We start from the raw sequence: 12,861 nt of genomic DNA, 5'->3' as shown, positions 1-12,861 counted from the left end.
CTGCCGTTAAAACAATTCTAATTTAAAAATAAAACACAACTCTAGACAGAAAATGAATTTATTAAAACTATTATAAATTGTTAAATTTTAAAAAAGCTGCTACCTCATGACTTAGAAAAAAAACTTTATTTTATTCGGAGCTTTCGGACCGTGGTCCTTCTTCAACAGTCACTCGCTGAAGAAGCACCACGGTCCGAAAGCTCCGAATAAAATAAAGTTTTTTTTCTAAGTCATGAGGTAGCAGCTTTTTTAAAATTTAAAAATTTATTAAAACTATGTTTTGGTATAATAATATATAGTATTTACCATTTGTACCCTTTAAAAACTATTTAAAACTAAAAAACGAAATAAAATTATGGGCCAAGAATATTATAGAATATATCGACAAGGGCCGGTAACACGTTACTAACATTCCGGTGGTTTGGTGGCAATGGTTTGGGTTTAAAAAGAGCGCATTTCATCTCGTATACCATTTTTTCATGAACGGGTTTGCAGTCGTCGATTAAGAATCCGGACAATTTCAGCGTCAATTCGGTTTTGGCCGCTGCCGCCGCTGAACCACATTTCGAAGTGACGACTTTGTTCGTACATTCACCGTATTTGTCGGAATCGCTACAAAAAAAAGCATTATTTTGATAAAGCATTATGTAACCGAAATCTAGTCGAATCTTTACTTTAAAAGCTGTTAAAAATAGCGTTTTTTTAAACTAATACACGTATTGCCATTTCGAGACCAAAAAGAGTCTAGATGGCGCTGCAACGACACGCTCTTCCGAGGTAATTTGCAAAATTAGGGAAAAATGCCGAAATCTGATGGGCGTCGGAATAGGCCTATTTCTATAAAATAAGCTACGGTTGCCCAACTTGTTTTTATGTAGCTCATGCGTCACGAAAACGTAGAAGATAAATTCAGTTTATACTTAAAACATAGGGTACCTCGTCGAATGTCCAGGGCTTTTCGTACTAAAACGTCATCGATACGTCACCCGTGACGCAGCTGCAACATCAAAAGAAGAAGGCTAATGTTACTTTGTAATGCTCTGTGTTACCACGGAGGAAACACTAAACAGTGTAAAATTATCATAAAAAGCCAACTTGGATAAATATATAATAGTAGTTCCTACCGAGATATATTACTATATAGTCCCGCGTGCATTTGTTAAGTGTTTGTTACGGGTTCTGTCTAGTAGAAGGCTACGTTTTACGGGAATTTCGTAAATTCTCCGCTAACTTCGCCGAAGCGGCGCTGCTGTCGCAAAAGCCATTTGCTGGTCAGGTTTTATTTCAATTGATATACCCAGGTATAGGAACTACTATTATTAATCCAAGATGCCAATATTAACCTTTTCTAGCTTCTATTTCATCCATCATCACCCTCTAATACGCGTAATTGCGTACCCTAAAATGTCCTTACGCTACTGGCTTCCAATCACTAATCTAGTTTTCGACGGCAACCAAAAGAGACCGTAGGTGAAAACTATTCCCCTGGCCTAAAAACTTTCTTACATGAAGACCGGGGTAAAACAAATTGCTTGAAGTTGGCCGTAAACGTCTCGGTGGCAAGCTATAAATAATTAAGTATTCACAAAAGCGACATAAGACCCAAAAGTATAATGTTTAATGAGAGCTTGTCGCGAAGTAAAAAGAGGGAGTGAGAGAGGGGGTTAAAAATACGTCATAAAGATTGGAAATTTCCTCCACTTCAGCGCCACCGACTGAGGCGTTTTAGAACGTATGTCTATGGGCGAGTAAATCGAAGAGAGAAAATCGCGCCAGACCATAGACTAAATATATGGTTGCTAGTACTATTCCAACTAGTACGCGATGTAGTAGCGGCGCCAGGATTTTTGGGGAGGTAGGCCAAACATTTAGAGGCCCCCCACCACAATTTTTTCAAATCCTTCCACGTGAATAATTTAATTTATTTAAGCAAGTGGTGAAAATTATGGGTAAAATGGGTACGCGACGAAACAATTAGAATTAATTATGAATTTAAACATTACTAAAAACAGAGTGTGTGTTGATCCTTTTTTGTGTACCGATAACACTTAACAAATGAGTGGTTATTTACTTATTTCTACCAATTTACAATAATTCCTTCGGTACTTCGCATGTACACCCCATACATCAGAACTTACAACTTTACGAAAATGAATGTACGTAGGTACACTAACAAGGAGACGACCCGAGGTGGTTCTCACCGATTTTGTTAAAAGTTGGGGGATTATTAGACCTAGATGTAACATGAAACCCGGTAAAGGGAAAAGTTACGCTGGGCTTCCGTTTTGCCATGGCAACCAAAAATGTTTTTGACAACATAAAATGAGAAAAAGTCTATGTAAAATAACATGCGAAACTTCAATAAATAAAAAAAGTTTAAACAAATAAAAAAATTGTAAATTTAACATTTTTGGATTACTTTTGACAAATAGGGGGGAATAAATTTTGGGTGAACTCGAGCTAATTTGAATAAATAGGTTGAAATTTTAGGTATAATACAAAATATTTGTAAAACTTACGCCGTGATAACTGCCATATATTTTCGCCCATAAATCTTAAAATTTCTACATTACATTATCTGAACGATTTTAACAGATTTTTAGATTTCGATAGAAAAACGACGCCATTTTATAAAATGGCGGATACAAATATAAATCATGGTGCAATAAGTTAGGTAATTTGTATCCGATTAACCTGAGATTTCCTACATTACATTATCTGCCCGAATGAATTCGTACTATAGATTTTTATAGAAATCCGACACCATTTTGGAAAATGGCAGATATCAATAAAACTCGTCGTGCGATAAGTTCCGTAAATATTCGTCGATTAATCAGAAATTTTCTACGTTTCATTATCTGCCCGAGATAATTAGACCTATGGGTTTTCCAATAATAATTCGACGGCATTTGGAAATATGGTGGATATAAATATACCTTATGATGCGATAACTGCCGAAATTATTTGTCGATTTACGTGAAATTTGCTACATTACATTATCTGACCGAATAAATAAGCCACTTACACTGTGATAGAAATATGACGCCATTTTACAAAATGGCAGATATCAATATCTCATAATGCGATAACTGCCGAAATTATTTGTCCAATTACTTGAAATTTTCTACTTTACATTACCTATTAAAGATAATAAATCCTTTTAATTTTAATAAATTCGAGTCCATTTTGGAAAATGGCGGATGTTATATAAGTTCCGTAATTATTCGACGATAAATCTGAATTTTTCTGTTTTATTAAATGTTCGAATAAATAAGTCCTTTCTATTTTGAAAGAATTCCGACGCCATTTTGCAAAATGGCGCATGTCTGAGAAATTCTGTAATTATTCGTCAACTATTCTGAAATTTTCTATTTCTGACCGAGTAAATTAGTCCTATTTCTTTTAAGAGAAATACGCCGTTTTTCAAAATAACGCACATCAATGTATCCCTTGGTGCGATAAATTCTGTATTGTTATTGTTATAAAAAATTATTGGAAACTTCATATAAAATGGGTAAATTTTAATACATTTCGGCAAAATCCAATAGTTCTGGGTAAGCTCTTAAATCATTGGATTTATAGAAAATAATTATGGTTAAATTTATCATTTAGGCATAATTTAGGTAAATTGAAATATTATTAAATTTGTCAATTAGCATTGTAGAATTATTGGTAATTTGGGAAATAATTGGCAATTTGGCAAATAATTGGTAATTTGGGGAATAATTTGTTATTCTGGAAATTATTGGTCATTCTTGAAACTAATGGTAATTCTGGAAAACTCCAATAATTCAAAAAAAATTATTTTAAAAAAAATTGTAAATTTTACATTTTTGGAATACTTTGGACAAATAGGGGGGAATAAAAACCATTTTGGGTGAACTCGAGCTAATTTGAATAAAAAGGTCGAAATTTTAGGTATAATACAAAAATTTGTAAAACTTATGCCTTGATAACTGCCATATATTTTCGCCGATAAATCTTAAAATTTCTACATTACATTATCTGAACGATGTTAACAGATTTTTAGATTTCGATAGAAAAATGACGCCATTTTATAAAATGGCGGATACAAATATAAATCATGGTGCAATAAGTTAGGTAATTTGTATCCGATTAACCTGAGATTTTCTACGTTACATTATCTGCCCGAATGAATTCGTACTATAGATTTTTAAAGAAATCCGTAAAATAAAATAATATTGGGTAAGTTCTTATATCATTGCATTAATCGAAAATAATTATGGTTAAATTAATCATTTAGGTATAATTTGGATAAATTAAAATATTATTAAATTAGTTCAATTGGCATTGTAGAATTATTGGTACATCAGAAAATGGTTGTAATTCAGAAAATGTTTGGTAATTTGGGAAATTATTGGTAATTTGGGAAATAATTTGTTATTCTGGAAATTATTGGTAATTCTGGAAATTATTAGTAATTCTGAAAACTATTGGTCATTCTGGAAATTATTGGAAACTCGAGAAATTATTCGTAACTCGAGAAATTATTGGAAACTCGAGAAATTATTGGAAACTCGAGAAATTATTGGAAACTCGAGAAATTATTGATAACTCGGGAAATTATTGATAACTCGAGAAATTATTGATAACTCGAGAAATTATTGATAACTCGAGAAATTATTGATAACTCCGGAGATTATATGCCAATATGTCAAGAATATATAAGAACTTACCCAATATTATTTGTTTTTGTGGAAATGTATTAAAATTTACACATTATATATGAAGTTTCCTATATTTTTAAAAAAAAAATAACAATACGGAATTTATCGCACCAAAAGATACATTGATATTTTGATATTTCTCTCAAAAGAAATAGGACTAATTTACTCGCTCAGAAATAGAAAATTTCAGAATAGTTGGCGAATAATTACGAAACTTCTCAGACATGCGCCATTTTGCAAAATGGCGTCGGAATTCTTTCAAAATAGAAAGGACTTATTTATTCGATCATTTAATGAAACAGAAAAATTCAGATTTATCGTCGAATAATTACGGAACTTATATAACCGTGAGACATTTTGACATCCGCCATTTTTCAAAATGGCCTCGAATTTTATTAAAATTAATAGGATTAATTATCTTTAATAGGTAATGTAAAGTAGAAAATTTCAAGTAATTCGACAAAAATTTCGGCAGTTATCGCATTATGATATCTGCCATTTTCTGAAATGGCGTCATATTTCTATCACAGTGTAAGGGGCTTATTTATTCGATCAGACAATGTAATGTAGAAAATGTCACGTAAATTGGCAAATAATTTCGGCAGTTATCGCATCATAAGGTACATTTATATCCACCATTTTTCAAAATGGCGTCGGATTATTATTGGAAAACCCATAGGTCTAATTAACTCGGGCAGATAATGAAACGTAGAAAATTTCTGATTAATCGACGAATATTTACGGAACTTATCGCACGATGATTATTATTGATATCCGTCATTTTCCAAAATGGTGTCGGATTTCTTTAAAAATCTATAGTACGAATTCATTCGGGCAGATAATGTAACGTAGAAAATCTCAGGTTAATCGGATACAAATTACCTAACTTATTGCACCATGATTTATATTTGTATCCGCCATTTTATAAAATGGCGTCGTTTTTCTATCGAAATCTAAAAATCTGTTTACATCGTTCAGATAATGTAATGTAGAAATTTTAAGATTTATCGGCGAAAATATATGGCAGTTATCACGGCATAAGTTTTACAAAATTTTTGTATTATATGACACACTTTTGGGTCTTATGTCGCTGTTGGCATTCACCTAGTATAACTAGTATACGCCAACTTACCAACAGGTAGCGAATAGCTGTTCATCCGCAGTTGCCTCTTCCCGAGCCCCTTCTACGGCATCAAAGAACTGTTGAGGACATTTGAAACCTTCCAATTTCTTCTGATAGCAATCACCAAATGGAATCAACTCTACTCGTAAAAAGTACGAAACGAATAAGTATGGGCAAGAGCACATAATATATGTTTTGTGAGAGTAGTATCCATCTCCCTATTCTGACAATGTTATTGGTTTGAAATATTTACCTACCTTCGTAGAGAGCCGCTGATATACTGTATACTATACTAGCTTCTTTGAAATTCTTAAATATGCTTTTTATATAAGAAATTATTTATACGAAGTGTAATGTTCAGATTTTACATCGTTAGACGTAGTAACATAAGTCTATAATATTATTCTATAAGTTTGTCACTTTGGGGTGTACGTCATCACAAGAAGAAAATCTCCCGCTAGCGAGGCGCTGTCAAAGGCTAAGTGTGACGCGTTAGCAAGCGGACGCAAAATGGCGACGAAGCCCGTAATGGAATCTGTCTTGTGAATAGCTCTCAGTAAAACTTTTGCATGTGAAGAATAGGAAGTGTCACACTTATGTTATTATATTATACACTTATGGTAGTAACAAGTGGAGTCTTGATGCGGTGTGCGATTGGGCGGGAGATTTTTTCAAATGGCCCAAGCCTGCATGTAGATGGATACATCCTCGTATATAAGAGATATATTATAAACTTCTGATGTAGAGATGTCTAACAATGGTATAATTTGGCAGCCAGTGAAGTGTATTTCAAATCAAGAACTTACCAAGTGGCTAACCATTTACTAGTTAGTCACGTAATAACTTTATTACAGTGGCGGCGCCAGGATGAGTTAGGTAGGCCAAATTAAGGTGGGTGGGCCCAATTTTTTTTGGGCCCTTAGAAGGACTATTAGTTAGAGCTCTTCGGTTTCCCCTTCCATAAAAACTTGTTGAGGTTAACGGTAATAGTTAGTGTAGGGAGCTGTTGGCTCTCGTGGCTTGCAGGGCTTGCCACAACCCTCCTAAGCTCGATGACTTAGGCCCAAGGTGGTGCCTTGGGTATTAGCCTAGCTGATTATTATTATTATTATTATTATTATTATTATTATTATTATTATTAGTCCCCTTTTTGTTTCCTAAATCTAGTGATTTATACTAAAATTTTAATTTTCTATGTTCCCTGTAATAAATTTCTGTAGAAGTTTAAGGAATTTAGAAGTTGACCAATGAAAGTGTTCGCTAATTATACCAAAGAAGATTGATTTTAAAATTTGTATTTAGTTTTATTTAGTTAAAAAAGAATTACGTTATGGTAGTAATTGGGGCCCCTTTTAAATTTCAGGGTAGTCCATATCATAGTTTCCCTACCCCCTGGAGCCACCACTTTAATACAGTCAAATCTCCAAGAGTGTACATCGATTCCGGAGAGTGATTAACCACAGAGAACTTACTTTCTCCGAGACCACCCGGCTCGCAAATGGCTGGAATAGTTTTTGATAAATCGCTCAAATATCTGCGATACAGCTTCGACGAAATGATGGTTGGACACTCGGCCTGCTTCTCTTTTAAGCATTCCAATCCTTCGTTCATAGTCCTCATTTCATATAATAAGAAAAATTGCTACAGTATTATGCAACTATCACATGTATTGCTTCAAAACCATACTCTGATAATAAAGCATCATTGACAATTTATGAGATTGCATAATTATTAAATTTTCCTAACCATTCTGAGAGTTCGTTCTGTGTTATCAGTTTTAAAAAAGCGCGCTTCTTTCGAAGTTTGTGATGCGGTCATGAGAGGCACCAATTGCCGGTTATCTGTATATTAAAGACTGCGTTTCATAGTTTGATTGTTTGACAGCATAGCAATTAAATAATAACACAAGCTTAATATGAGCTCGAAATTGTCGGTATCAGTGATTTAAAGTGGTCAATCACACCGAATGTTTAACGCTTTTAATCCAGACTAAATCAAGCAGAGTGTCGCTTTAAGCTTATTTAACTCTAGACTTAAGAAAACAAATGTAGTCATAAACCACTAATATAATTCCATAAGTATGTCTCTGAAAGCAGAAGTGTTTCGTATATCTCTTACGAGATACGTATACAGCTACATATCCTGCTAATGTTATTCGCTTGAAACTTATATCTTCGCTTTATGGAAGTGCGCGGCGAAATTCATCATATAGCGAGATTATAAAATTATTACAATGGGAAAATGATTTATTAATTAGTACATATTACTACGCGGTGTCAATATAATATTTTCCATGGTTAGCAAAAGTAATACGCGTGGTAAATTTAGAGCCGCGAATCCCGCGATGCGGTATACCCCATTTATGGCCTAGATGGATACTCCTGATGAAAGCTACTCGGGATATGTCACGTTGCCCTATAGCTGGGAAAAACGATGAAGCCCGTTTTGCAGTCTGTACTACACACTCAAAATGTGTTATACGAAAAATCAGAAGTTTCATACTTATGGAAATTATTAAAGAGTTATGAATGCGTGAACTGTTAGCGTTCGTCATTTACTTGCAAGTTTCATCCAGCTCAGCCCTGCTTTTGGGAAAAACCGAAGGTCGATGAATGAGTCCATATATTTTATATCCGCAGATGTCCAAGTTTAGCGAATCACACTTGTCCAATTCACTAATTAGAACATTCGGTCCATGAGCGTTCACTAAAAAACACAATAAATAATTAAGTCACGAAGGAATTACGAGCGGTAGAGGCAACTCAAGCCAATTTATAAAGATAAAAATAAGAATGATTTATGGAACAGGTTAGGAAAAGTATTACACACTTATTGTGTCCTGTATCAATAAACCAAAATTATTGCCAGCAAAATAGTAGGGAAAAAATGCATACAAAATACAAAGTCGCTCAAAAATAATAATATAATAACATTTTGATTTAGCCACACCATAGTTCAGTTTAGCGAGTCTCGTTTTAAAGGCTGTCACTGAGGGACGCACTTTAACTTTGGACGATAAATCATCCCAAGCGTTTATATCTCTTTGAGTAAAGTCTGGATATTGCTAAACACCTTTCTTTGAAAATTTTAGGAGAGTTTCTTCCATTTCAAGTGACCTTGAAAAAATGAGACGCATTAATACCATCTTGAAAACTTCTTCTGTCTTGTAGTTTCTGCAAATCTATAGTTTCTTGAGGCGGGCGTCGTAAGACAAACCTTGAAGTCCATTGACCATCTTTGTGGCATTACGTTGCACTCTTTCAAGTTTTTCAATGTCTCTAACTAAAGTTGGGTTCCAAAAACTGGAACAATATTAAAAGGGAGGTTTTACGTAGCACATGTTATACAGGATTTGAACATTTTCTAGGCAAGGTCTCCACCTTGAGCGCAGAAATAACACCCGGTTGGCGCGAGCCGCAATAGCTGAACAGTGGCCATAAAAATTTAGCTCCTTAGAAATGAAAACGCCAAGATCACGGTCACTTTACCTGGACTAGGTTAAAGTTCCCAAGTGCAAGAGAACCACCTTTTCAGGGTTAGAGCGCATGGAATTCGAGATGGCCCAATTTTCTAGCGCCGTAATGTATTCGTGTAAGGCCAATTTCATTAAAACTGATTGCTAACACTGCTAATAATAATTTAATTGCTAGATCACGATAGTTCCCATAAAATACCAATAGATTTAGTAAATTCGTTTTTATTATTTTAGTACCATTTGAATAAAATTGTATTCAAGTTAAATTTGAATTTAAGAAGTATTAATTTTATAAATTATTTAGTATCAGGAATCCATACCTCCATATATCGATTTCTGAAACTAAGTTTGAAACGAATGGGATTTTAGGCTAATGACTGTTCAGACTGGTTACATTAATCAACTTGGTGGTGAAAAACCGAAACTTATGCACAAATCCCCCAGGGTATGTTACCGGAAACTGCTTCGTAGATGGCAAGAGGTAGTATAGGTGGTAGGGGTGAGGGGGATTGGCTGGATTTGCTCTTTTTCTCCACTAGGTAGCATAGATCCTAATTTTGATTTCTCCCGCGACCGTCTAGTGCTGAAAACATGGGCCCTTATGCCGAATTCAAACTTAGGGGGGCCCTAATAATCTTATGATGATCAGTGACGTAGGAACGGGGGGTACAGGGGTACAATGTACCCCCTTGTAATTGGAAAGGGGTCCCAAATTGTTTTAGAAGAGGCGCAAAAAGGATGCTGATGAGGGGGCGCCAAATTTAACATCCAAGCTGTACCCCCCTTAATCCAAAACATTCCTACGCGCCTGATGATGATAGATATTATACTATACTTAATGGTATCCTTAAGCCTCAATCCGGTCCTTCTCTATCGAAACCGAGCATATGTAATTGTAAGCTTTCTCGTTTTAAGACACAATTTTAGAAACTCTTTAAATGACATTTACGCGAACGTCTATGAATGACCTCGTCGTTTTAAACGTTTGTTTAACCTTCATTTTCATTGGGGTTTTGAAATTGTCTACTGATGGGGTTTGTCTGTTGACGCTAAGCATTTGCTGTGTTTTAGAAAACACATACAACCCAGGAAAAGAGAGTTTAGAATTTTGAGCGGAAAAATACTCGAATGACAAACGATCGTCGTAAAATATGCACTTTGTATGCACATATTTAGTTCCACCAGAAATATATAATATATCATTAACGAATAACGAGAGAATCACCCATATCTTCGTACTTTAATTTGATTATTTTACATTGCTAGGTGGACTAAAGGGACTTTCAAGGGAGAGCTGTGAGCATTTAAAATACTTCATTCGGTCGACGTTCGTCGCGCTTACAAAGTTATACTCGGATGACGTTTCAGTGACGTTTTTTGAATCGACTTCCGACCACTCGCATCGCCCTTGAAAGTCCCTTTAATACAAGCGATAAATTTGAGCAGTGAAGTAGTTTAGGCATCCGCGATTTGACGGGATGGTCGAGCTCATTGAAAATGACTCGAGGCTGGGAACGTAGATGTTTCATTTTAATGGGTTAGAATGTTAGATCAGTGATTATCCATGAAACCCCAGGGCTCCGTTTAAAATTCTAGGGGTTCAACGAGATTTTGAGCTGTGCTATGATAGAATTAGTTTCAACAGAAAAAAATAATTACCGAACATATTTCAATTTAACTATCAAAAAACTATGTTGTGAAAATCACTAAAATTTTACTTAATTTTCTTAAACTTTTTTTCAAGCGAGGGTTCCACGATAAATTGGAAATTGAAATGGGGTTCCACGAGGTGACAATGGTTGAAAGCCATTGGGTTAGATGGATACTCCATTTATTGCTTATACCATGGACGAAAGCCAGAATTTAGCAAAGAACTCTGCGCGTTTTGAAAATCCGCTTCTCTAACTTGATGACGTTTTTCGTCACGGAGTTGTAGTTAAGTGACGTAAAAAAATGCTTTTATGGTATACTTATGTGATATTATGTTACATATACCTTTAAAGAAATTTCAAACCTTCATTGTACTAACCTGTCAAAAACAGTGCGATTATTAAAGCGAACCTGTTCATGGCAACGAACATTATGTCGAAACTAATGGTGAAAGTTTTTCCCAGTCGCGTTTTCATCCGTTTTAGTCTCCAAGATGTTTCGAACCAGAGAGATACAACGTAAAGAAGAGTTGAAACCGAGATAAAAAGAAATTTGGTTTCCGGTATGACGTTGTTGCTTAGCACACTATTGGCAATGAACAACGCTAGTCCTAATGGTCTCCTTTTGTTGTTTTAAAACCTTAAAAAAAACGCTGCTATAAAATATACCAGAAAATGACAGTATCCAAAATTGTTTAACACTTCTTGTAAAGGGCCTTCTGCGACTCTTTACTCGATTATCTTTGTCTCAAACCAGCCAAACTATCTCCGAGAGTTCATTACAAACGCGAGTATGAAAAGAATAATGAATTGAGCACGTTTTTTTATTGCAGGTGCGTTGAGAAAAGCGTATAGATATATGATACGTGTAATATTACAGAACTAGCGCTGCGAGGCACATAACCTAAATGTTACCTTATACTTCTTGTCAAGAACAATCCGCTCATTTATTAATTATCAAATTGTTCAGCCATCAGCGATGTTAGCGAGGCCATATTGTCGCGCAATAATTTCACTGTCGGAATAATTTCGATTTTGATATCCAAAAGCGCTAAAGGTTGGTTCTCATTTCGGTAAAAACGCTAAGACGGCGGACCGTCAACTTAAAAACCCCCATTAGATCTCCTACATTTTTTTAAGTCGATAATCGCCCAATACAAATGAAAACCAGCTTTTACGACGAAGGTCGGATTCGATGGGAAGGGGAGGGATGGCAAAGACCTGATTTTGTTAACTATATTAATTTAATATATTCCAAATCACTTACTGGAGAAAGATTTAAAAAAATACGTAATCACTAAAAAGGGTCATAATCATTTGCCGAACTCCATAAAATTATTTGGGGCGCGCAAAATAAATTATATTCTTTTCTAGAAATCGAGCCGGACTATACGGCTCTTCTATGGCAAAACCTAGTAAACGCAATTTTTCAATTTTGAGATATTTCACTTTCTTATTTTGATTAAAATTACTTCTTATATTAATGTAAGCGCTATCTGGTGGTATATATCACCCAGGAAATTATCTGGGGGATTAATGTGTTTCGAATAGGTGTACAATTCGTATATGTTTAATTTAGTACAAACTCTTATTACAAACTCAAAATTTTAAACATTTGGCGTTTACAAGGTTTTGGCTTTGTACAATAGCCTAGATGCGACTAGTTTTAATTCGAAATAAATGTGTTAACTATTTCAAAATTATGTTTAACTTGATTTCAAAATGATCTGATAATCTATTTCAAAATGTTTTCTTGTCGAATTCAAAATGCCGTTCTTTTATATTCCAAAGTGTTTTTATTGTCGATTTAAAAACGATGTTCTTTTCATTGTTTCAATGTCAAAATAATGTTCCTGGTGATTTCAAAATTGTATTTTTATCTCAAATTTCATCCATTTAGGTTTCGTAAACACTTTTCCCGCTTTA

General features: G+C 34.7%; 1 protein-coding gene across 1 annotated transcript; it reads right to left on the bottom strand.

The window, feature by feature from the left end:
- Positions 1-319: 319 nt before the first annotated feature.
- On the bottom strand, positions 320-7,431 carry LOC149942947 (uncharacterized). Its single transcript, XM_090179555.1, has 3 exons — positions 7,284-7,431; positions 5,821-5,950; positions 320-612 (listed from the first exon to the last, which is right to left on the bottom strand). The coding sequence occupies exons 1-3, from the start codon at positions 7,429-7,431 to the stop codon at positions 354-356; spliced, it is 537 nt and encodes a 178-aa protein (XP_090035681.1). The 3' UTR covers positions 320-353.
- Between the last annotated feature and the right edge of the window lie 5,430 nt (positions 7,432-12,861).

The sequence above is a fragment of the Leiobunum rupestre genome, chromosome 6, assembly GCF_980474605.1.
Source record: "Leiobunum rupestre chromosome 6, qqLeiRupe1.1.hap1, whole genome shotgun sequence".
NCBI classification, from domain to species: Eukaryota; Metazoa; Arthropoda; class Arachnida; order Opiliones; family Sclerosomatidae; genus Leiobunum; species Leiobunum rupestre.
Note: the sequence above shows the minus strand (reverse complement) of the source record. Positions and strands in the feature narration are given on the sequence as shown.